General features: G+C 44.1%; 1 protein-coding gene across 7 annotated transcripts in view; it reads right to left on the bottom strand.

Annotated features, from left to right (window-relative positions):
• The window catches only part of LOC123608463 (mitochondrial uncoupling protein 4), a 52,455-nt gene that overhangs the window by 6,847 nt on the left and 22,952 nt on the right, over positions 1 to 22,656 (bottom strand). The window contains exons 8-10 of one of the 7 annotated variants that reach the window (XM_045498454.1): positions 14,653 to 14,657; positions 2,832 to 5,222; positions 428 to 552 (exon numbers count right to left, since the gene is read on the bottom strand). In XM_045498454.1, coding sequence (XP_045354410.1) covers positions 428 to 552; positions 2,832 to 5,222; positions 14,653 to 14,657 — 2,521 coding nt within the window. Of the gene's footprint in view, positions 1 to 427; positions 553 to 2,831; positions 9,048 to 14,198; positions 14,368 to 14,652; positions 14,658 to 17,240; positions 19,065 to 20,666; positions 22,626 to 22,656 lie in introns of those variants that run through there. The other 6 variants (XM_045498453.1, XM_045498457.1, XM_045498455.1 and 3 more) reach the window with 6 other exon arrangements.

Here is a 22,656-nt window from a genome sequence, read left to right as displayed (position 1 = left end):
ACACACAGGAATTCTGTCGTCAGATTTGCATCTGACAAGTGTCACACCGGTAGTGTAGAGAGTCAGCTGAAGGAACACTAGAAGAAGTAAGCCAAAATAGGTTAATAGAGTAATCCACTTGTAAAATAAGGGACTTCACACCAAGGCAGTGACAGTAGGTGTAAAAAGTTTTAACTAAGTGATAAGAAGTGGAAAGTGTGACTGATAGGATTTCAGAGGCAAGGGAGATACAAGAGTCGGGGATGATTTCTTGCCAGGATGCTTACATCTGATCTTCGAGATGAGTTCTGCACTGCACCAATTTTTTAAGGGGAATGATCAGGTAAACGTCTGTTCAAGAGCATTTTCTAGTCTGGTGAAGTTGGCTAAAATTTCCTCAACAGTCTCCAAAGTATCTTTTGAGATAAAGTGCTTCCATTTCACTTACCTTTGTGCCTTCTTCACCTATTTCCAGAATCTCACATTTAGACCATGTGTTTCTTAGACTTGACCACACAACACACTTGGATCCAACGGCAAATCCTTCCAGAGTGTAGGTCTTCTCTGCTTGAGCTGCCGAATTGAATATTAAGACTCAGTGTGTACCTCTTAATCCCTTGATGTTAAATACACAAGCAAAGCATTTTCTTATCTGCATTGACTATTCCTATATAATCACTGTCATGGATGGTCTCAGTCTGTATCTTTTCCTGGATTTCATTTTAAATTCTTCCAGGGCCCTTTCCCAATAAAATTCCTTATCGCTTTCTTCAAAAAATACCAGCATGATGTGATGCGTCTTTTAAGAATATGAATCTGGGGGCGCCTGGGTGGCTCAGTTGGTTGGGCGTCCAACTTCGGCTCAGGTCATGATCTCAGCGCTTGTGAGTTCGAGCCCCGCGTCGGGCTCTGTGCCGACAGCTCAGAGCCTGGAGCCTGCTCTGGATTCTGTGTCCCTCTCTCTCTGCCCCTCCCTCGCTTATGCTCTGTCTCTCTCTCTTTCTCAAAAATAAGTAAAACATTAAAAAAAAAAAAAAGAATATGAATCTGATTCCTGAATTCGAAACTACTGTTGGCAGCTGGTTATTGTTGCCACATGCGATGTGGTCTATGGTTACAACAGCTGTTTCTGAAGCAGCATATTACAAATTGGTAGACATTCTTATCACAGAGCTATTACTTATTATTAACAAAATGTGGCAAGGGGGACTAAAAACCTAGGATAATATTTAAACGAATTGTAGTACAGCCACTGAATGGAATCCTAGAGAGTTAAAATATTTTGAAAACATGTTTAAGGGATTAAAATGCAGGATTTGACACTATGATAATATGATTTTTTTTTAATTTTTTTAACGTTTATTTATTTTTGAGACAGGGAGAGACAGAGCATGAACAGGGGAGGGGCAGAGAGAGAGGGAGACACAGAATCCGAAACAGGCTCCAGGCTCTGAGCTGTCAGCACAGAGCCCAACGCGGGGCTCGAACTCACGGACTGTGAGATCATGACCTGAGCCGAAGTCGGATGCTTAACCGACCAAGCCACCCAGGCGCCCCGATAATATGATTTCTATTTAGTTCTTTAAACTGTATGTAAATGGACACAGGGTGAAAGACAACAGGAAAGAAGTGCACTGCAGCTTTAATAGTGGCAGGCTTATGGTGATATGGGAGATTTTCATTCTCCCTAGACTACTGTTTTCTATATTTTGTACTATGGCTCAAATTTAATAATCTAAAAATTGACATATGGGGCACCTGGCTCGGTCGGTTCAGCGTCCGACCCTTGATTTCGGCTCAGCTCATGATCCCAGGGTCTTGGGATCGAGCTCTGTGCTGAGCATGGAGACCATCTAAGGTTCTCTCTCTCTCCCCCCCCTGCCCACCCTCACCCCACCCCCCGGGACACATTCTCTCTCTCAGATGAAAACTAATAATAATAATAATAATAATAATGATAATAAGTAAAAATTGACATATAAGAAGTCTAACATTATTTCCCAAACCCTAAAAGTTAGGCATTTCGTGTAACTTTGTTTTGTTTGTTTGTTTGCTTGTTTAATTTAGAGTGTGAGAATCTTAAACACACTCCATGCTCAGCGCAGAGCCAGACGTGGGGCTCAGTCCCACGACTCCGGGATCACCACCTGAGCCCAAATCAAGAGTTGGATGCTCAGCCAACTGAGCCACCCAGGGGCCCCCATTTCATGTAACTTTTAAATCTTATTAAGTAGAAAGAAAACAGCCATACATGTAGTTTACTTAAAAAGTTCATAATAAATTTTCTCCAATATTTACTCATGGCTGGTCTCTTACTTGGTTACTATAAGCTCCCCAAATCTAGTGTTTGTTTAGGGGTTTCTAAATAAATGACAAGGTGTATGCATGAAACAAAATGGTTAAATTTGAAAACTCTGCAAAAATGATCCCTATCGTCAATTCACGCCTACAGTAGTGCTTAGCAAAGGAAAAACATGTTTTTTTAAGACTTACCAAAAAATGGAACTTTTGATTTTAAAGATTATTTGCTTACATTTGAAACATAATTACTTTTTGGAAACACTGATTCTAAGCATTTTATTCTTAAATACAAAATTCATAATTTAGCAGCATTTCATCCAGCCTACAAGGTATGGTTCTACACTGATTTCGCAACTTCATCTCCCCACACTTAAAATGCTCGTCATGAAATCCAAATCTGATTCTCTTTTCAGGTTTTAATCTTTTCCCCCAAAAATTAATTAAAAAAAAAAAAAAACAAGGCAAAAAGTAAATAAGAATTATTATCTTTAAGACAAGTAGGTATTTTTTGAAAAACACTAAATTAAGTAAAAGTATAAGAAATTACATACCTGAGACATGATCTTGTAAAGCATTATTGCGCTTCCTTCCGTCTCTGGATTCTTCTTCGGAGAACAAAGTCAGTGGTGAAATGGCATCTCTGCTTTTGTACTCTGTAAATTCTTCTTTATATATGTTCATTTCAACTTGCCTGTTGGGATCGCAATTCATTCCGTGTAGGTGCAAGGGTAACCTAGGCTGGTCGTCAAAACAGTCCATACAACTTGACTTCCTTGTGTCCTCAGCGCACGTGGGGTCTTGGGCCCTCTGACCGACTCGTAGAGACAAAGGGTTTATTTTGTCGTCTAAACACAGCTGGGCTGTGGGTAATTCTAGTTCCGGCTGTTTCTCAGATTCACAGTTGAGGGGAAGCTGCGCTGTACATGGATGCAGGGTGGCTTCTGTGTCACAGCCTTGGGGGAGGGGCACAAGTGGAGTCACCCGGCCTGGCTCTTTTTCTTCATCCCCGACTAGAGAATGCTGTAACTCAATGGACTCCAGCTCCAGGAACTCTTTTGATTCATCATCAGGAGAAAGTGGCACCTCAAGTGAGTTCAGTTCTAATGTCTCCTTTGTTTCACTAGCCTGCAGTGGTAGTGACGTGTTAAATCCCGTCATGAGGTATTTATCATCAAACTTTGCTTCGTCAACCAGACGGCACTCTCTTTTACCTTCCAGTACCTCGATGCCTATTTTATCTTTGCGTGGGTTTTCGAAAGCTTCAAAAATGTTGTCAGTGTCAGGGTCATAGAACTTAGTTGGTCTGGCTTCAGTGATGTTTAAATCTTTTTCAATTCTTTCAGAGAGCTCATCTGTCTGGGACTCGACATACAGGGCTTTCTCTTGTCCAGCTTTACTACTTGGTTTCTTAAATCCAACCTCAGGACTGAGGGACCCAAGAGCTCCCTTTATCTCCGGGTCATGTTTTTCATAGGGCAGATCACTGTTACTAATGCCAATCTTAGAATATTTCTTCATCTTCTGATTAATACTTTCGCCTTTGCTTTTCAAGTCAACGATTGCTAAAGGGATATTACAAACATCCCTTTTGATTTCTAATATTGTTATCTCCAACACATCTTCTGTTACTATTTCATAAAAATAGTCATTTCCCTCTTGAGGGCACGCACCTTCTGAAATATTAAATCCTGAGAGGCAACATGGAAAGGCTTGCATGGGAACCACCAAGAGTTCAGAAGGAATATTCCAGAGTGCTTTGGGGTCCACGCAGTCTTCGATGTTTCCAAAGTCCACAAGCCTGACAGATACAAGATAATCATCACAAATATTGGTGATAAGTGCCCTGTAATAATGCCCATCTTCTCTATATCTCACTATGCAAGGATCTCCAATATGAGGGCATGGGACACAACTTCTCCAAGCCGTTACTTGTTCTCCAGCGGTTTGTACTTCTACTTCTAAAAACTGAAGTTTCTCGGTATCAGCAAACTGACACCAAAAATATTCAGGTCCATCTATCACAGTGGCATATGCTCTTATCGTCTTCATCTTTGGGTTGTACCAGTTAAGAAACAGTGAAGTGCCAATGTCTGTTTTGTGGACAGACTTTGAACAGGCACCTTTAATGATTTGGTTAGAAAGTCCTACTTGAGATTTTTCACTGAAAGCATATCTGCTAATCATGTCTTCTGCTATGATCCCATGTTCATCTGCAAGAATAACTTCCCATCTGTCTTGGAATTGAACAAATTCACATCTTATTTGAACCTCATCTGTCCTTCGGGAAAAGTAACGCGTCACTGCCTTACAGTTTAAAATCTCGGGAACCCAAAGTCCTCTCAAGGAGCAGTGAATGCACAGGGCTGGTACCAGTGCGTTAAGAAGGTCCAGCTTACCTATCTTGTTAGTATGGACCACAGAAACATTGCCATAATCTATAAACTGTACACACAGAAGGTCATTGGGTTGTTGTTCCCTGACCACAGCCCGATACCACAAACTGTCTTCTGGAAAAATGGCACATGTTACATCTCCTCTCTGCAAAGGTGGACCTGAATAAAATTCTGGCCTGGTCCTAACATCATTTAATCTCTCTGAAAGACTAGTGATTTCAGCTTCATCTTCTGTTAGTTGAACATAAAAGTCTGAAAGGTCATTTATGTGGGAAACATACACCACTGTTTTAAAGCCAGGCATTATAATCTTCTGAGGGAGCTCAGAAAATTTTAGAGGCAAATCTTTGTTACACGAATCTCCTATGTTTCTCTCTGAAAGGGTAGCTTCTAGTCTTGTGGCTTTCAAAGGCGACTCAGCAGAACTTTCTTCTTTCTTCTCGGCTGTGAAGGGACACATTTGATTATCTTTATTTCCCACGGAGTCCTGATACTGAGTGACTAAGTTTGTCTTTGTCAGACTTCGTAAAAGCTTGGTTTCCCTACATGCTGGGCTGGTCTTAGGTTTGTGTGGTTCTCCCAAGATCTCCATGCTACATAACGCAGAGTTCTCTGCTGATTTACTTGAATACTCCGTAGGTGACAACTTGAGATTTTCCTTCTTTACTTCAAGAGTGTCTGTCGTGGCGGTGAGATCTTTGCTTTCTTCTTTTTTTCCTGTCCCACCCTTGTAGCCAAGTAACCCTAACTTCTCATTGATATTAGCGTTGATTTGGATACTGTCATCATAGAGTTCTATAATCAGTCTCCCATCTGGATCTTTTGCCACCACCAAAGCCTTGAATGGCTTATCTAAAACAGTCTCCTGGAACCATGTTGCAATTTCGTCTGGTATGTGATCGGGTATGTCAGACAATGAACACTGAACAGCTTGCATGGGCAGAAGTAAGACATCATACGCATCCCTAGGTAGCGGAAGCAGATCATCGCTGGTTACCACATAAATGTTTCCAAAATCAACAAAAAAGACTTTCTTTGCTTCTTTTCCTATTGTCATCCCCCTATGCCAGTTTCCATCAGTGTCCTTGGCAAGGCACAAGGTTCCAGGGGCCAAGGGGGCGGTTTTTAAATTCGGCAAAACTTTACTCAATTGTGTAATATTACAGGACAACTGTTCTAAAATATTTGCGTTTCTTCCCAGTTGGCAATAAAATGTCCAAGGGTCATCGACATGCGTTATATACACCAATTCTTCACTTCCGATTTTCATCTCGTGTGTCGAATAGTAGTAAGAATGTAGCTGAACGGAGGACTCCAGGGGCTTCTGAAGTTTCACTGGCCTTGCGAGTCTCTTTTCTACCAAAAAGTGGCAGGCACTCTGAAACGGTGTTAGCAGATCCACTATGTTAAACAGCTCTTCGTCATGCGCTGAAGCCAAAGCAAATACTGTGCATTTCAACTCGAGATTGTCTTCCCATGCGTTGTCTACAAATTCCCTAAAAGCTTGGATTGCCTTTTCATTCCAAGCAAAAGGATTTTGACCCGTTGGTTGAATTAAATTATAAAGACTGCACCGAAAAGCCTGAGCCTTAACCTTGAGAAACTCTTCACTAATTGAGCAAATATTCTTCACCGCGACCATATCTTCGTCTCCATAATCTACAAACATTACTCTGACGCGCTGTGAAGATCGTGCCCCGCGGATCACAGCTCTGGACCATTTTCCATTTACCGTGCGTTTTGCCAGACAAGCGGGGGCGGTCCCCTGGTAAGGAGCAGCTGTATTCTCGCAGTAGTCCTGGATATCACACATCAAAGTTTTAAAGTCTGGAATGTTCCTGGTCAGCTGGCACCAGAAGTAGCCGGGGTTTTCAACAGAAGACACTTGGACTCCTACTGTACTTCCGACTCTCACCTCTCCTTTACAAGAAGAGTCTGGCGTAATTTCCAGGAAGTTCTGCACTAGAGGAGAATAAACAGATACTCTTTTTTCTTTCTCCTGCACCACTAGTCCAGCCGGGGTATCTGCAGCGACTGGCGGATCAGTCAAAATTTCTGCAACAGAGCTAGTTGTGTTGTCTCTCTGGGCCTTCTGTTCTACGTCTCCCCTCTTGGCAGGAGAGATTTTGTTATTCTCGGCAGGAAAATGGTTTGAACCACGCCCTGGAGAATGGGCACTTACGGGAATGTTCTCCTGTGTTTCAAATTCCTGATACTTTGCATATCCGGCTTGAGCCATTACCTTACTAATGTTTTCTTCCCCTGTTCTTGATTCATCGAGAATCTCAATAACATATTGCTTATCCTGCTTATCAAGGACATGGATAACCAATTCTTTGTGGAGCACAGTCTTTTTGAAAAAGGAAACTGCCTCCTGGCTCCAGCTTTTCCCCAAAGGCCAAATATCGGCCAGCGTGCACCTCAGAGCCAACACTGGCAGTCGTCTAAACTGAGGAAGCAGCATCCTCACGTCGTACCAATCCACATTTTCCAAACTGCCCCGGTCAACTAGGAATACGGCCACACTCTTGTCATCTAATCTGGTGACCATGGCCCGATAATAGCCGTTCTCTTTCCATTTGACACAGCAAAGGTCATTGGGTTTGGGTTTCAACACCACCCCCTCCAGCTTACTGGCTGAGGAATAGAAACTGCACATCCTCCTCATCAGCTTGCTGAAGGTGCCGTTGTGCTTCCTCAACCTAATCCAAAACTCGGACGGATTTTTAACAAACTCTACCTGGGCATCATAGAAGGCGTTTATCTTCAACCTGGTAGATCTTAAGGCCGGGAGTGGAATCTCTTCATCCGCTTCTTCAGCAGGAGACTGAGACTGAAGAGCTGTGGCTTGTCCCTTCTCCTCTTCCTCCTCTTCTTCCCCTTCCTCCTCCTCCTCCTCCTCCTCCCTTCCCTGGCTCTGCAGGAATTGGTCGGCCAGGCAACAGGACTGTAGCCCGAACACACAGTTCAGGTTGGTCCCATCTTCTCCATACAGAGTGACATAATACACGTGCTCAAAGGAACAGTAAAATTCAATCTTTGCATTCACCGCCTGGCCCAGTATCAGTGTCTTCAGGTCACCCACCTGTGACCGAGACCAGCCTCTCCCACCGTCCCAGAGCCCATACAAGGCACAGGGGTAGGTCACCACGGGCATTCGAAAATACTCGGGCAGCAAGTAGCGGAGGCTGCTGCAGCTCACTAACTCCTTCCTTCCATAGTCTACGTGGAGCACCTGGGCACAGCGCTGGGGCCGAAACGTCTCCAGCAAGAGCGCTCTGTACCAATGTCCGTCCAACCCACAGGAGGCACACGGAGAGCCAGGCTTGTCTGGGCTCTCCTCCCTCTCCTCCCGGGTGGCACTGGGAGAGTTCTCATCCCCCGTCCCCGTGGAACCCCAGTATATCTGGGCCATGCTCTCGGACAGGCGGTGGATCTCCTGCGAGAGGCTCCGGAGCTGGCAGTGAATGCGGTGGGGGTGGCACACCTGGGTCACCACCACCGGCTCCGTCACGCCCAGCTGCAGCTGCGGGTAGAAATAGTCCAGGCCAGGGTGCTCCTGCTTCGGAGGGACTCGCGGGAGGACCCGGGCCCCCGAGCCTAGGCCGGCAGCGGCCGCCGTCAGGTAGCGCTTGAGCAGCGAGCGGAAGAGGCTGTCGGGCACCTGCCGCGCCAGGCTGAGCTCCTGCATCTGCTGCGACAGCCCGGGCACCTCCAGAAGGACCAGGCGATGGAGCAGCAGCACGTCCAGCACGCGCCCGTGCACCTGCCCGCCCTGCAGGCTGCTGAGGAAGTCCACGGCGCCGGGCGGCCAGTGCTGGGGCTCGCTCCCGCCCGCGCCGCCGCCGCCCGCCGGCACCAGGCCGGCCAGCACGCAGCCCAGCACCTCGGAGGGCAGGTGGAAGAACTCGCTGCGCCCCGGCGCCAGGGAGCCCGCGTCCGCCGTGACGGTGCGGCCCTCGTCGAGCAGGAAGACGCGGCTCTCCTGCGCCTGCTGGCTGACCACGCGGCAGCGGTGCCATACGAGCCCCACCTGCACCAGGCACAGCTCGCCCGGAGAGGCCGTGGCGCTGCCCGGCGCCCACGGGAGGCGCGTGGCCGCCGCTTCCTGAATCTCCCGGTTCAGGCGCAAGTACTCCTCCCGCCGCTCGCCCACCAGCCCCCAGAACTGCACGGGGATCACCTCAGGGCGCACGTCCACGAACGACACCCGCAGGACCAGCGAGGTCCCCGGGGTGGGCAGACCGGGCGTCGAGGACATCACCGCGGCGCGGTTCCGCGCTGGCGCACCCAGCCGCCAGCGCCCCCGCGCCCGTGCCGCGGGAGGGACGGCCCCAGCGCCCCAGGCTCCGGGCACAGAGGGACCGGGAAGGACGCCCGGCGAGGCGCCCCGAAGGCGAGGTCTCCGACGCGACTGGTAAGACCGGCGGCGGGACCAACCGCCGCGTTCCCGCCGCGCATGCATTTGCAGCGCGCGGCGCCCCGCTTCTGGGCGCGAGAGGCCGGCCGGGCCCGCGGGCGCGGCGCGGCGCGGCGCAGGGGAGCCGGGCCCCGGCGCGGCGCGGGGCGAGGCCTGCGGCTTGGCCGAAGGGGCTGGGAGGGCTGTTCCCGGGGTCACGGGGTGGCGGGGTGGCGGGGTCGCGATCCAACCTACTTCTCGAAAGAGCGCCTTCCGCCGCGGAGGGCGCAGTGGGCGGGCCTGGCGGAGGGCGGGGTGGGGGTGGGGGGCGACACCGAACGGGGGCAGGCTCTTGGCCGTCCACCTAGTGCTGCTGGAGCCCCGTGTGCCCGTGCTAGGCTCCGGAGGAACAGGAGGAGACCTGGGGGCGCCGAGGGCACGTGCCCGGGCGTTAGGGCCGAACGCTCAGAGGGCCCGGGGCTCCAGGGCGGAGGCCGACCGGGATGCCCCTGCGCCCCGCGGGCGGGGTGCTTGCGTGCCGCCCATTCCCCATTCGGTGTTGTGACCTTGAGCAAGTTGCTTACCCTCTTCTTGAACCTGTTTAGTCGCTTGAATTGATGAAGTTGTTAAGAGGGTTACAATAAAGTATGAATGTATTTGGAGACTGTTACATCTTCCCCACAGCTACTGGGCTTGACTTGCTCTGCTTTTTTGGCCAAATTCCGGCTTCTCGGTTTTGCAGGCATTTATTCTTTTACTCACAGGGCTAGCGCAGAACCGGACTTAACAAAAGGAGGTCTGGAGGAACGGAAGAAACACGCCTTGGTATCTTGCTGTACCTACTACCGCAGGGGACCTCTTGGCTGTCCTCTTGTTCTGTTCCCTCATTGAAATCTTAGCAAGATAAGCCTTAGAAGACTGCAGGGGGAGGGAGTGGAAGGGGAAAGTGCAGGGTGGTGGTGGGGGGGGGGACTGTGTGTAGCTCCCAGACATATGCCTAGAGTAGATTTTTGTTCATTCGCAAAGCCAGTCACGTTCGTGGGAGTTTCTCGTGTCACTCCTTCACATTTTGAAATATCATCAAGGGGCGCCTGGGTGGCTCAGTCGGTTAAGGGTGGGTCTTCACCCAGGTCATGATCTCACGGTTTGTGGGTCCGCCCGTCCCTCCCAGCTGTGTGCTGACAGCTCAGAGCCTGCACCTGCATCAGACTCTGTGCTTCTCTCTCTCTCTCTCTCTCTGCCCCTCCCCTGCTCTCTCTCTCTCTCTATTTCAAAAAACAAACATAAAAAAAATTAAAACAAGAAAAAAGAAGAAGAAATACCATCAAATACAATGTAAATAAAATCAAGACAGTTCTTAATACAATCCTGGGCTATTAAATCTCAGCGTTTTCAGTCTATCCAGGTTAGAAGTAACCTCCTTCTGCCGAAACCTCCCATGCTTACTTCTTTCAAGTTTTGTTTGTTTTTTTTTTTTAATATTTTTTTAAAGTAAGCTCTAGGTGGGGCTTCAACTCATAACCCTGGGATCAAGAGGCACATGCTCTAGGGACTGAGCATCCCCTCAGTCTCAGGGGACTAGGGACTGAGTATCCTCCCAGCCTTCTCCCCCCATACGTTTTTTTTTTTTTTAATTTTTTTTTAATGTCTATTTTTATTTTTGAGAGAGAGAGAGAGAGAGAGAGATTCAGAGAAAGAAGGAGATACAGATCTGAAGCAGGCTCCAGGCTCTGAGCTGTCAGCACAGAGTCCAACATGGGGCTTGAACCCACGAACCATGAGATCATGACCTGAGCTGAAGTCGGACACTTAACCGACTGAGCCACCAAAGTGCCCCTCCCCCCATACGTTTTAATGGCACTTTCACACTGTGTTGCGGTTGGCTTTGAGCACTTTGGCATCCCACCAACTTAAACACTCCTTGTGGCAATAACTGTTGGTTGCATTCCTGGGACCTAACATGGGGCTGACACAGTAAGTACTTGCTGGATGAATAAATACAAGAATCATTTGGTTTCCTTAAGAAGTTAGATTTTTATCTGATAAACTCATCCTTGATAATTCAGTTTCAGTTTCCAATTTTTCTGTAATGTTTTATATTCACGATGGAAGAAAAACATTTGATTTAAAAACATCTAGGGGCGCCTGGGTGGCGCAGTCGGTTGAGCGTCCGACTTCAGCCAGGTCACGATCTCGCAGTCTGTGAGTTCGAGCCCCGCGTCGGGCTCTGGGCTGATGGCTCGGAGCCTGGAGCCTGTTTCCGACTCTGTGTCTCCCTCTCTCTCTGCCCCTCCCCCGTTCATGCTCTGTCTCTCTCTGTCCCAAAAATAAATAAACGTTGAAAAAAAAATTAAAAAAAAAAAAAAACATCTAGCATGATCTAGGGGTACCTGGGTGGTTCAGTTGGTTAAGCTTCCGACTTCGGCTCAGGTCATGATCTCCCGGTTTGTGGTTCCAGCCCCACGTCAGGCTCTGTGCTGACAGCTCAGAGCCTGGAGCCTGCTTCAGATTCTGTGTCTCTGTCTCTCTGCCCCTGCCCCCGCGTGTGTTCTGTCTCTCTCTCCTTCTCAAAAATAAACGTTAAAAAAATATAGCAAGATGTAGCTCAAATGTCTCTTCTTCATGACTCTACTATTCACCCAGGCAGAACTGGATAGCCCCCCACCCCCTCTGTTACATTCAGTTTTTGTGACATATGATGTCACGCCATGCAATTGTTTACTATTTCTCGTTTTTACCCGAGTATGAACTTCTTAAAGGCAAGAACTCCTCTCATTTTTTATATTCTCAGTGCCTAGCACAGTACTGGACTTTTAGCCAGCACGCAATAAATGTTGAACAAGAGAATAAGCAGATTATCTGGCACTGTGTCCTTTATGGTGGAAGGAAGGAGTTCATTATAAAATGGTCTTATTATCATCTGGAATTGTTTGATCATCCCACGGAATAATGGAGGTTTCAATTCTCTGTTTCAGCTCAAGCAGTATAACCAAACTCTTACATAGACCACAGGGCTGTAGATAGAGGAAATGACTTCTGTCTTCTGTTGAACTTGTCTCCTAACCTCCTTCCATGGCTCAGTGCCTTGACTCCTGAATGTCAGGGCATATCATGTGGCTATAATGGGCTGAGAACCTGTTCCTCCCATCCTCCCAGATGTTCCCAATGTCCCCCCTCTTCTGTGTCTGGGGGAGGTAGCTTTATTTGCCCTGCATTGCTCTGCTGCTGGACAGGGAGCTTAAAAAATCAGACCACTGTGCCGTGAGGATTAAGCTCCTGCTACCACCATCCATCTCCAGAACGTTTTCCTCATCCCAAACTCTGTAGCCATTAAACACCGACTTCTCATTCTCTCCCATTCCAGCCCATTAGTAACCACGATTCTCCTTTCTGTGAATTTGGTTACCCCGGGTTATCTCACATAAGTAGGATCATACGGTCTGTGTCCGTTTCTGTCTGGCTTACTTCACTCGGCACCATGTTTTCAAGATTCATCCGTGTTGCAGCATGTCTCAGGATTCCCCTGCTTTTTAAGGTGGAGTAATATTACATTGTGTGTGTGTGCGCGCACACACATACACACACACACACACACACACACACACACACACCATTTTGTTTATCCCTTCATATATCGTCTGTCAGCAGACATCCGGGTTTCCACTTTTTGGCTCTGTGAAAAATGCTGCTATGGACATTGGTGTGCAAGTAGCTGTTCAAGTCCCTGATTTCAATTCTTTGGGGTAGGGACCTAGACCCGGATTGCTGGGTCATACGATAATGCTATGTTCAGTTTTTTTTGAGGAACCTCTACACTGTTTTGCATAGTTTTACATTCTCATCAGCCACGTTTCCCCACGTTCTCACCAGCACTTGTTATTTTCTGTTGTTGTTTTTAACAGCCATCCTCATGGGTATGAAGTGGTACTCATGAATTTTGCACCTATGTTCATAAAAGACGTTGGTCTGTAGTGGTCTTTTTTTTATAAATAGATTTAAGCATTTGGGACAATAATAATAATAAAAAAAAAAAAAGTCAGGGCTGTCCTGAGGTTTCTTGGTTGTGTTGGTGAGTTTGTAGTGCCACAGAGAATCGTGGAGCAGGACCAGATTTTAAAGGACAGGGAGGAAGGATGTGTACAAAAAGTACTGTTGTAGGGGCGCCTGGGTGGCTCAGTCGGTTGAGCGGCCGACTTCGGCTCAGGTCATGATCTCGCGGTCCGTGAGTTCGAGCCCCGCGTTGGGCTCTGTGCTGACCGCTCAGAGCCTGGAGCCCGTTTCAGATTCTGTGTCTCCCTCTCTCTGACCCTCCCCCATTCATGCTCTGTCTCTCTCTGTCTCAAAAATAAATAAACATTAAAAAAAAAAAGTACTGTTGTAATATTGGGAAAGTTCAGCTCACAAGGACTGTGGCCCTCCTGGAGGAGGTATATAGTTGGCAACTGAGGGAACATGATCCAAACTTGAGAACGAGTAAGAACCAGGAAGACAGATGATGGGAGCATCTGCCATTTCTTGAGTAATGGTAAATGTTTACGAATTCCCAGCCAAAGTGTAGTAGCTGGAGTCACAGAACTGCAGGACTCTCCCGAGAGACAGAGAGAGTGAAAATTGGCAAGAGGGCCAAGAACAGAACCCCGAAGAACCAAAATTTAAGTACTGTGCAGCAAAGAAATAGCCAATAGAGACTGCAAAATAGGAAGCAGCAGGAGGGAGTAGTATTTTGAAATCAAAGTAAAATATGGTATTTAAAAAGGAGAGCTGATTCTCCAACGTTTCAAGGAATTCCAGTGTTATTTTCCTCTTCAATCCTCAGCCAGCGATCATGTCCATCACTGTAATTTATTAGATATCCTTTCTAGTCCCAGCAGAACCGAATTAATAGGAAAACTGGGTCAATGGCAGAGCTGGATTTATTATAAATTAACAAGCTTGTAGTGACAAGGTATGAGCATCCTTTTTGCTAATATTTCAAAGCTGACATCTAAATTAAGCCTGTTTTTATTTCAGTTGTGAAAAGTACAGATTAAGACTTAAAAATCATCTCTAAATTTATTATCATCATTTATAAATAACACCAGGGCAAAGCCGCACCAGGACACAACAAAACCTTTTACAACCCATCAGGCGTTTTTAAAACATTTATTTTAAAAATCAGAATAATGCGCTATATTTACTCACATATATTCCTGTTTGTTACCAGATATTTTCAGCAAACAGACATCTTTAAGCCTCTTCATCTGCTTTTATCAAACCTTCAAAGTGGCTCCTGCTGCTGTTGACAATCACAGCAGCCTGTTGGGGGTAAAGTATGGGGAGAGAAAAATAATCACGTATTCCTCAAAATTCAGAAATAATAAAACACTTGAGCGGGTAAATGTGCATTTGTATGGCACCAACGAAGGCCAAAATAGTGATGTAATTTCCATACACACTCTAAAATGAATAATATAAACTTGTCCCATTATTAACTATTAACTCACCAAATACTTTGTGTTAAACCCTAGAGTTTTGTGGAATAGCTATTAAATTGATGACTACTTCGTAAACATTGTAATAATTACGTATGTTCAAAAACACACGATCTTTTGAAAGTGCAGCTAAACAGTTTGGTGAAGAATCTCATGAAATCAAGTGTTACTGACCCAACACAATTATTCTGAAGGTAGGAGGAAAACAACACATGAGTTTTTATGGATATAAGGTCTTTAGAATTCATGCTCAATCATTCCTCCACACGACCTGGCATTTAGTAATCATGTATATTTTGGGGGGAATCGTTTTTAAAGAATCCTGTGTGTGCATAAATGTTTTTCTCTCTCCACCCCCCAAAAATTCTCTGAATGCAACAGATACCTTCTGAGTGGCTTCTATTTGGAGTTTTAAGAGAAACAGATGTATTACATGGTCCTTGCTTGCAAGCAGTTCATTCTGTACGGGGGGAAGGAGGCATAAATCCATATACACAGTCATGTGTTCTTAGGAGGGGAGGCAATGGGAGCACAGAGGTGTTGCAAATGTGGAAGTCTCCGGAGGTCGTTCTAGGTATTAAAGTAGGCTTTAACCCCAACATGAGGATGAATGGGCAGTGGTGACGGGAGCACACAGTGGGAACGTGGCATGAGAAGCAGCCAAGTGAAGAACAGCTCCAGAGAAAGAAGTGGAGGAATGCCTTTGCAAGAAGGTGGAGCGCAGGTATGCGGTGAAATGCAAAGGTTAGGAAAATGGCTTGGAGTCAGGTTGAGAGGGGCTCGGACGTGGTATTAAAGATTTGTGCCTTTATTATGTGTGTATGAGGAGCAGCTGAAGGTAAGAACGTAGAGTGACGTGTCCAGAATTGCTTAAAGGAAGAAGAGTCTGCCACTCTGTGAGGGAGGATTTTCCCGTGATGCAGGCCATCTATATAAAAATTTGTATTGTACTTTAAGGTCTGGGTAAACCTTAACCAAGCTTGAAATATGAGAAGTTAATCAAATTCAGGAAAAAGCAAATCCCAACAAATTTTTAATCTCGTTTTTTTTTTCCACATGACATCAATATAATGGCCCCCTTCAAGTATGTGCGAGTTAAGATTCTAGAAGATTCTAGAGTTCCAGCACTTCATCTTATAAAGGAATGGAAATCAAGAGAAGTGAAAGGACTTAGTCTAGTTATACTACTTTGTCATAAGTAGAACCTGAGTAGGATATAGGTCTTTAGAATTCAAGCTCCATCATTCCTCCACATTACCTGGCATTTAATAATAACATATATTTGGTAATCATTTTTAAAGAATCCTAGTTTAACTGAGGAGAAGAGAATTGAATACTTCCCTCCTCCCACCCAATTTTTAACCCTCATATATTAAAATACACGTTTTTTTTTTTTTTTTTCCAGTGGAGGTAATCTGTTTTCACAAACAGAAAAGAACATGTATAACTATTTTGACTGTAAATAAATGTTGTGGTTAAAAAATTGAAGATGATGGCAGAATAGCATTTTTTTACATTTAAAATCTCCCTGAATTTTCCTTTTTTTCTTAGCGAAGTGAAAGAAATTTCAGACTAGTCTTATGATAGACATTCTTAAAATAATGAAGACAAAATTAATTGATTTATGTTATCTGTAGCTGTAAAAAAAAAAAAATTGTTGAGTACCTCACAGCAAAGAAATGCTGCCAATGAGCATAAAGACGTATATAAAAATAAGACATGGTCCCACCACTAGCGGCTTATAATCAAATAGGATTTGGAGCACTTGATACTTTATTCCTTACTGAAAGCAAATTTCAGTAATGTTATCTCTATTGAGATATATATGCTAATTCACTTATATGTATAAAGAACAAAGAATTGTATGTAACTAACGATCGCTATATATTTTTCCATGAGAGAAAATCATTTGGGAAGAGAAAAATGCGGAAGCTAGAAGCGAAACAAACTTAAGTGTTAGTTATTATCAATACTGAAGATAAATACTACATACAGTAGTAGTAGAAGAAAGTGAGATTGAGATGGTTATGTCTTTACTGAAATGTTAATTCCTTTTTATTTACTGTGGATTATTTTGAAGCAGATCAAGATGATTTCAAGTTGGTAAAAATAAAGTGAAATTCCAAGATTCATTAATGAAAATGACTTCACTGGAAAAGTATGAAATGGGAAGAGACATATGTGTTGGATATAAAGGATTTGGTCAGATTATGGAGGGTCTTAATGCTCGAGATAAGGCATGGTGACTCCATTCTAAAATTTGGATTAAAGACCATTCAAATTTATTTAAAATGTACGAGACAAAAATAAAAAATGCCGTAAAGAAAAATCTACTTTTAGAAGATTCAAGAGCACTGGACTGGGTTGTTGTGAAGATAACATAAGGCATTTGCTGTATACCTAATTAGAATATAATAACTGCCAATTATAATAATAATTAGGAGATCTGTATTTTTATCCAGGCTCTGCTATCAAGTGACCTATGAGCATGAACATCTCTACTTCTCTGGCCCTCTGTTTCACAACATGTAAAATGAGAAGGTTAAACCAGATGATCCCAAGGAGTCACTTCAGGTTTAAGAATTCCAATTATTCATGTTGAATCCAGAGATCAAAGAATAGTACTCAGTACTTAAGCAGTGTTTTTACCCCCAAACCCCTCAAAGAATAAAGCTAAACAAACTTTTCATGGTCCAGTTTGCATATTTTGATCCAGTCTTTACTTAATTTTAAAAGTTATAAAACATGAAAACCCAAGAGTCCCCCAAAGTGGTCCCAATGCAGAACACTTGGGAATTTAAGAACACAATATTATTTTAAATATATTTAACAACTCAATTCACACAGATTGACAGATGCAATGGAAAAGTAGACCACCAACAGATTCTGATTAAACTCCACAATCTGAAAATTTCATAGAAAAACAATAAGCCACTGCATATTCATACATCACATTAAAATATATATTTAAAGTATACATCCTCTTTTAAATGGCAGTGATTATACATTAGTGCAACCACAGAGCACTTGTAAACTTTTTTTTTTTTTTTGTGTGGTTCAACATCACCCATGTCCATGGGTGATGACACCCATGGACAACAAATTCTGTTTGGTCAACTCCACTGTCTTTCTTGGGTCTAAGTGTTTTGAGTTTTCCTATGTTGACAGTTATAGCCTTTACCTACAACTGTATCCATCTATCCAGAAATGCCCACTGTCTGTGGGTGTGGGAGCAGGTGGCATACAGGTCAATCTGAAGAAATCTCTCACCTTTCTAAAGTAAGAAAAAGGGTTTGATCTGATGATTAGAGACATAACCATATATCACAGGCAATTTATACTTCTCACTAGGCAGGAAGCTTTGTCAAAATGGAGTAAGGTTCAGGCCAGAGACGGCTTCAGTATGATTCCTTGGTTATCTCTCCTTCGGGCCCTTAGTGTTAAGGAAGGGAAGATAAGAAAGGATGCTTGTCAAAAGTGGCTGACATCATCTCAGCCTTGCTTTTAAAATGCCACAGTTTAAAATTCAAAGGCTGATAATGATAATAACAAGTTGCTTTATGAAAAGCAACTTAAGCTTAAGCAACTCAAGCAACTTAAGCCGTCCGCTTAAGCGTTAATCAGACAAGTTGCATGTTCTTATATATCGAGATTCTCAGGAGCAAGCAGCAAACTCTGGTCGCAATGGCATATGTAATGAAGCAAACACTCTTCTCTGCTTTCATCAAGACTCGGTCTGTGGCTGGCAGGAAGTCCTAAGCGTGTGCAGTGGAGTGCTGACCAGTAACACAGATCTAACTAAAGATGGGACACAGACAGAAGGGAGCTTCTTTCCTTGAAATCCAAACATCATGTCAAATTGACGTTTTTTGGTCCTCTTGGCAAGAAAAGGTACATCAACTTCCGTCACCACTAGGGAGACTCAAAATGTTTATTCATGAATTTTCAGTCACCTCCCTTTAATTTACAGTATGTGCATGTTAACAACAACAATGAATCCCCGAGTTTCAGCTGAAAATACAACAGTTTCAATGTATTTCTTAATCACTAAGTATGTATGTATTCTTCCACATTCCTATTGTCTACTTCAGGTCTGAGATGCCCCCTTGTGGCACTTTTCTAAGTAGGCTCCTCAGTACAGAATAGCATCTCAAAGGTCAAATCTTCTGGCCCAAGGGAAGTGCTCGGGATTCAATCTTCTTGAAAATTCTGTACTGGGTCTCACTGGGTGGCCTTGTGTAATCCAACCAGATTGCTTTTGAACAAAAAGAGGAGTCAAAGAGAACTTGGGTTTCCAGAGAAAAATAAAGTGCTGCCCCCTATAAATCACAGTCTCTGTGGAGTACAGTGTCTTCCTAAAGAGGTAGAAATAATAGGGGTGTGTGTTGTAGGTGCCCATATTTCAATGATACTGAACACTGTATCTTTAAGGGCTGCATCTTTAAGGGCTTAAAATGGACTGACTCCACTCATCTCTCTGATTTTTTCATAAGTAAGCCAGAACACCAGTGACCAAGGGGTCTGAAAGATTAACCAAAGAAGTTAGTGCATATTTCAAAGCGATTATGAATATTCTACATATACGCATATACATCTTTGAATGACGAAGTCATTTTGAATCCACTTAGGCTGCAAACAAATATTTTGGTATTTCACCTTTAGAGAGCACTTTATAACTGACAAAACATTTTCATATCTTATTTTTCATAGATTTCTCTGAACAATGTACAATAGAAAGGAAAGGTACTGACACCCCTATTTTACAGATGAGGCTTGGCAATCGAATACCTATTAACATATGACAGAGCTAGACTACAGGCTTCTGGCTTCCATTCTAGGGTTCTTTTCACTGAACCATTACTAGCTAAAAGGCTAGGACTCGCCATGCCTGAATTCTAGGCTGGGCTCTTCTGTGTGTACTTTCTGTGTGGAGATGGACAAGGAGACATTTAAGAACTTGAAACTGAAGACAGAAGATTAGCCCCTGAGATGTAAACCATAAACTCAACACCTGATCTCTCCCAAAGTGGATAGAAAAATTCCCATTAAAGAGAGAAAAGAGCTTCCAGCTCAGGGAGACATGCCTATCTTGATATAACTGTGTCAAAAGGAATTAAAGGGAAGGGGGTTATTCAACAATAGAAGATATAAACGTGGAAGGAAATCACAGAGGAAACACTGGAAGGAATCGTCAGGGAAAGAGTATCTTGGATCCAGTTCCTGTATGGTTTAGTTCATAGGTTATAGGTAATATAGATCAGAGAAAAACCATCACACTAGAATCAAAATAGAAGCCTGAGCAATTAGACTATAAAATGCATTTGGTTAGACACTTTGTGAAGCAATATTTAGGTCACGTGTTTAGAAATACGGAGTATGTTATATGGGAGATGGAGACTTTACCGGTGGGTTTAGGAGAACACATCTTGATTAGTTAAATGTGTGAAGACGGACACAAAATAAAGAAGGTGAAGCCATGACGATATCATATTCTTGTGACAACAAAAATCAAGCGAGCCACGGATATAATTGCAATCGGATCAAGGAATTAGAGGTCTTGGTTAAGACTGGACCATATAATCATTCCTAACTGTTCTGGTAATCAGACTTCTGTATGCGAATGAAAGAAATATTAATTAGGGATTGAGCAAAGCAAGGCCATACTACTTTCACGTAGTGGAAGGGACTGGGCTGGAGTTTAGCTGGGCTATGAATGGGAGTTGGACAGGGAGAGCATACAGCCACTAACAGGGGTACTACATAGATGGGATCCTTGGAGCGTCTGCTCAGGATCACACGTAGGTGGTGCATGTGCACTTGGTTTTTCTTCACCAGTATAGTTATACTGCCGTAAATAATCCAAGTGAATATGAACCCATGTGGTCTGCTCTGGTCTGGCTATTGCTGTGACTGCTCAAAAGAGTCCTTCTCCATGCCTTTCACTGTGGGGCTGAACACATAAGGGCTCTTGGGTTGATATTCTTAAATACTAAGATTACAAATAAGCTCTTCCTGTTATCTTTCTGTGTGCAGCAAGCAGCCTCCTGATTGTGACCTGCCTTCACGTACAGCTTGAATTTAGGAAGCACACTGTCCAAAGGACTTCAGCATCTGGCTTGAATTTAGGAAGCACACTGTCCAAAGGACTTCAGCGTCTGGATCACTTGCCAAGTGTGTTTCTCAGTGTGAAGGGGCCAGTGCCGTGGTCTGATCGTCAGTTTCAACGAGTATGGTTGAAGTGAATCTGTATTTGCAAGGCCAATTTACTTGCAGGTTTCATGAGTCAGGTTTCTAAGCTCAGGGTCCTGCACTGTGGCAGACCAACAAGGCAGTGCCACCCTGGAGATCTCTGCTGGTTAGCCAGCTGTTTTGGGAACATCTCTCTATCAGCACGCACTGTCTCTTTTCCCTGACGACTCCCATAGCTACCTGCAAGATCTTGAGACATTCACTACACTGTATTAGCTAGGAGCATGGCTTCAGAGCTGAACAGACCCACAGCTAGTTCCCAGCTCTGCCACATACCAGCTAAATGAACTTGGGCAAGCGTCTCATCCTTTGAGCCATGTTTTTCTCCTCTGAAAAATGAGGATAACACCACCTGTTTTACTAGGTTCTCAAAGACTTCGCACAGTGCCTGTCCTATGTGAAGTACTCTTTTTTTCTCATTTATATTCCCTGAGTCTCACGCATAAAGAGAATGGGGCAGATTCAGTGGTCTCGGTATTCCTTTGGACTTGGATATTCTCCCTGCCCTCACACCTCCTGCCCCTGATTTTTTCACCAATGGCCTCACCATCCTCACAGTCTCCCACACTAGACATCCAAAAGTTCCACTTCCTTTGTTCCCTCCCCACCTTTTACATAGAGTCAGTTAAGTCCTGTGGAGTTAACCATATATGTCTCTAGAATATATCTTTGCTCAATTTTTACAATCATCTCCAGGATAGAGCGCAGATAAAACTTCCTTTCTTGGGTCCTGGCTTTAAATGTATCTTCTATATTGCTGCCAAAGTAGTCCTGTCCCCAAACAAACCTGAGTACTTTCCTCCCATGATTAAACAGCTGCTTGCTTGCTCCGGGGTTTTACCTAAACCAGCAAACTGACCCCGGTAAGGTCCTTTTATAACCCAGTCCATAGGTACTTCTCTAGAATTCTGTCCCACCACGTCTCCCCTGAGGACCTATTCTCCAGCTACACCGAATTTTCTGCAGTTGCCCCAACCTACTGGGTCCACACATGAGTTGATCCCTAGGCTCATACTGCTTTTCCTGATAAATGCCTACTGATCTTTCAAAGCTCGGATCAAACGTACCTCTGCAGAAGACTTTTGTGCCTTCCCAAACAGTCAGAGCCATGTTTACTTCACTACCCGTGTTCCCAACACATTTTGTTTATACCACTAGTAGAGCAGTAATACAAACTGCTTAGTAAGACCATGTCCTCTGGAGTCAGACTTGCTGGGTTTGCCTCCCTGATGCCACTAATTGATAACTACCTAGCCTGGCTGAGTTCTTTATACTCTAAGCTTTTGTTACTCCTCTCTAAGAGAGAAATCACAATAACCTACTGAAGAGATTGTTGGGAGAGTTCAGTGAGTTAATCCGTGAAAATGATGAGCACGGTGTTGGTGCTCTTACCAAGTGATTTAATAATGTTAACTTTATTATTTCTGTAATTTTCACTATTTACATGTCTACATTTTCCATCACATTATAAGCTCCTCTCAGGCAAAAAACTTATTCCCTAGGGCTACCAGCACTTACGATAGTGCCTGGTTCATGGCAGGCCAAATCAAAATCCTCCTTTCCATTAAGAAACATCCATAGATTTGAGATAATTTCAAGATATAATCTAGACAATCAAAATAAGGTTTTACACTTGGGTACACTTTTGGACCAGCTATTACCCAGGGCTTTGGCTATTAAATCCATATTAATAGATACCTACTCTTGCTTGGTGATGTCACTCATTCTCAGAGCTTCAATTTCCATCTATATGTAGACAGTGCTCCCCTCTAAATCTCCATCCCCATATTTTCTGTAAGATCCAGATCAATATACGAAGCTAGTTATCTAGACCTCTGTTCTTTTTTTTTTTTTTTTTTTTTTT

The sequence above is a fragment of the Leopardus geoffroyi genome, chromosome B2, assembly GCF_018350155.1.
Source record: "Leopardus geoffroyi isolate Oge1 chromosome B2, O.geoffroyi_Oge1_pat1.0, whole genome shotgun sequence".
NCBI classification, from domain to species: domain Eukaryota; kingdom Metazoa; phylum Chordata; class Mammalia; order Carnivora; family Felidae; genus Leopardus; species Leopardus geoffroyi.
The sequence above is the reverse complement of the archived record's forward strand: the minus strand, read 5'-3'. Positions and strand labels throughout refer to the sequence as shown.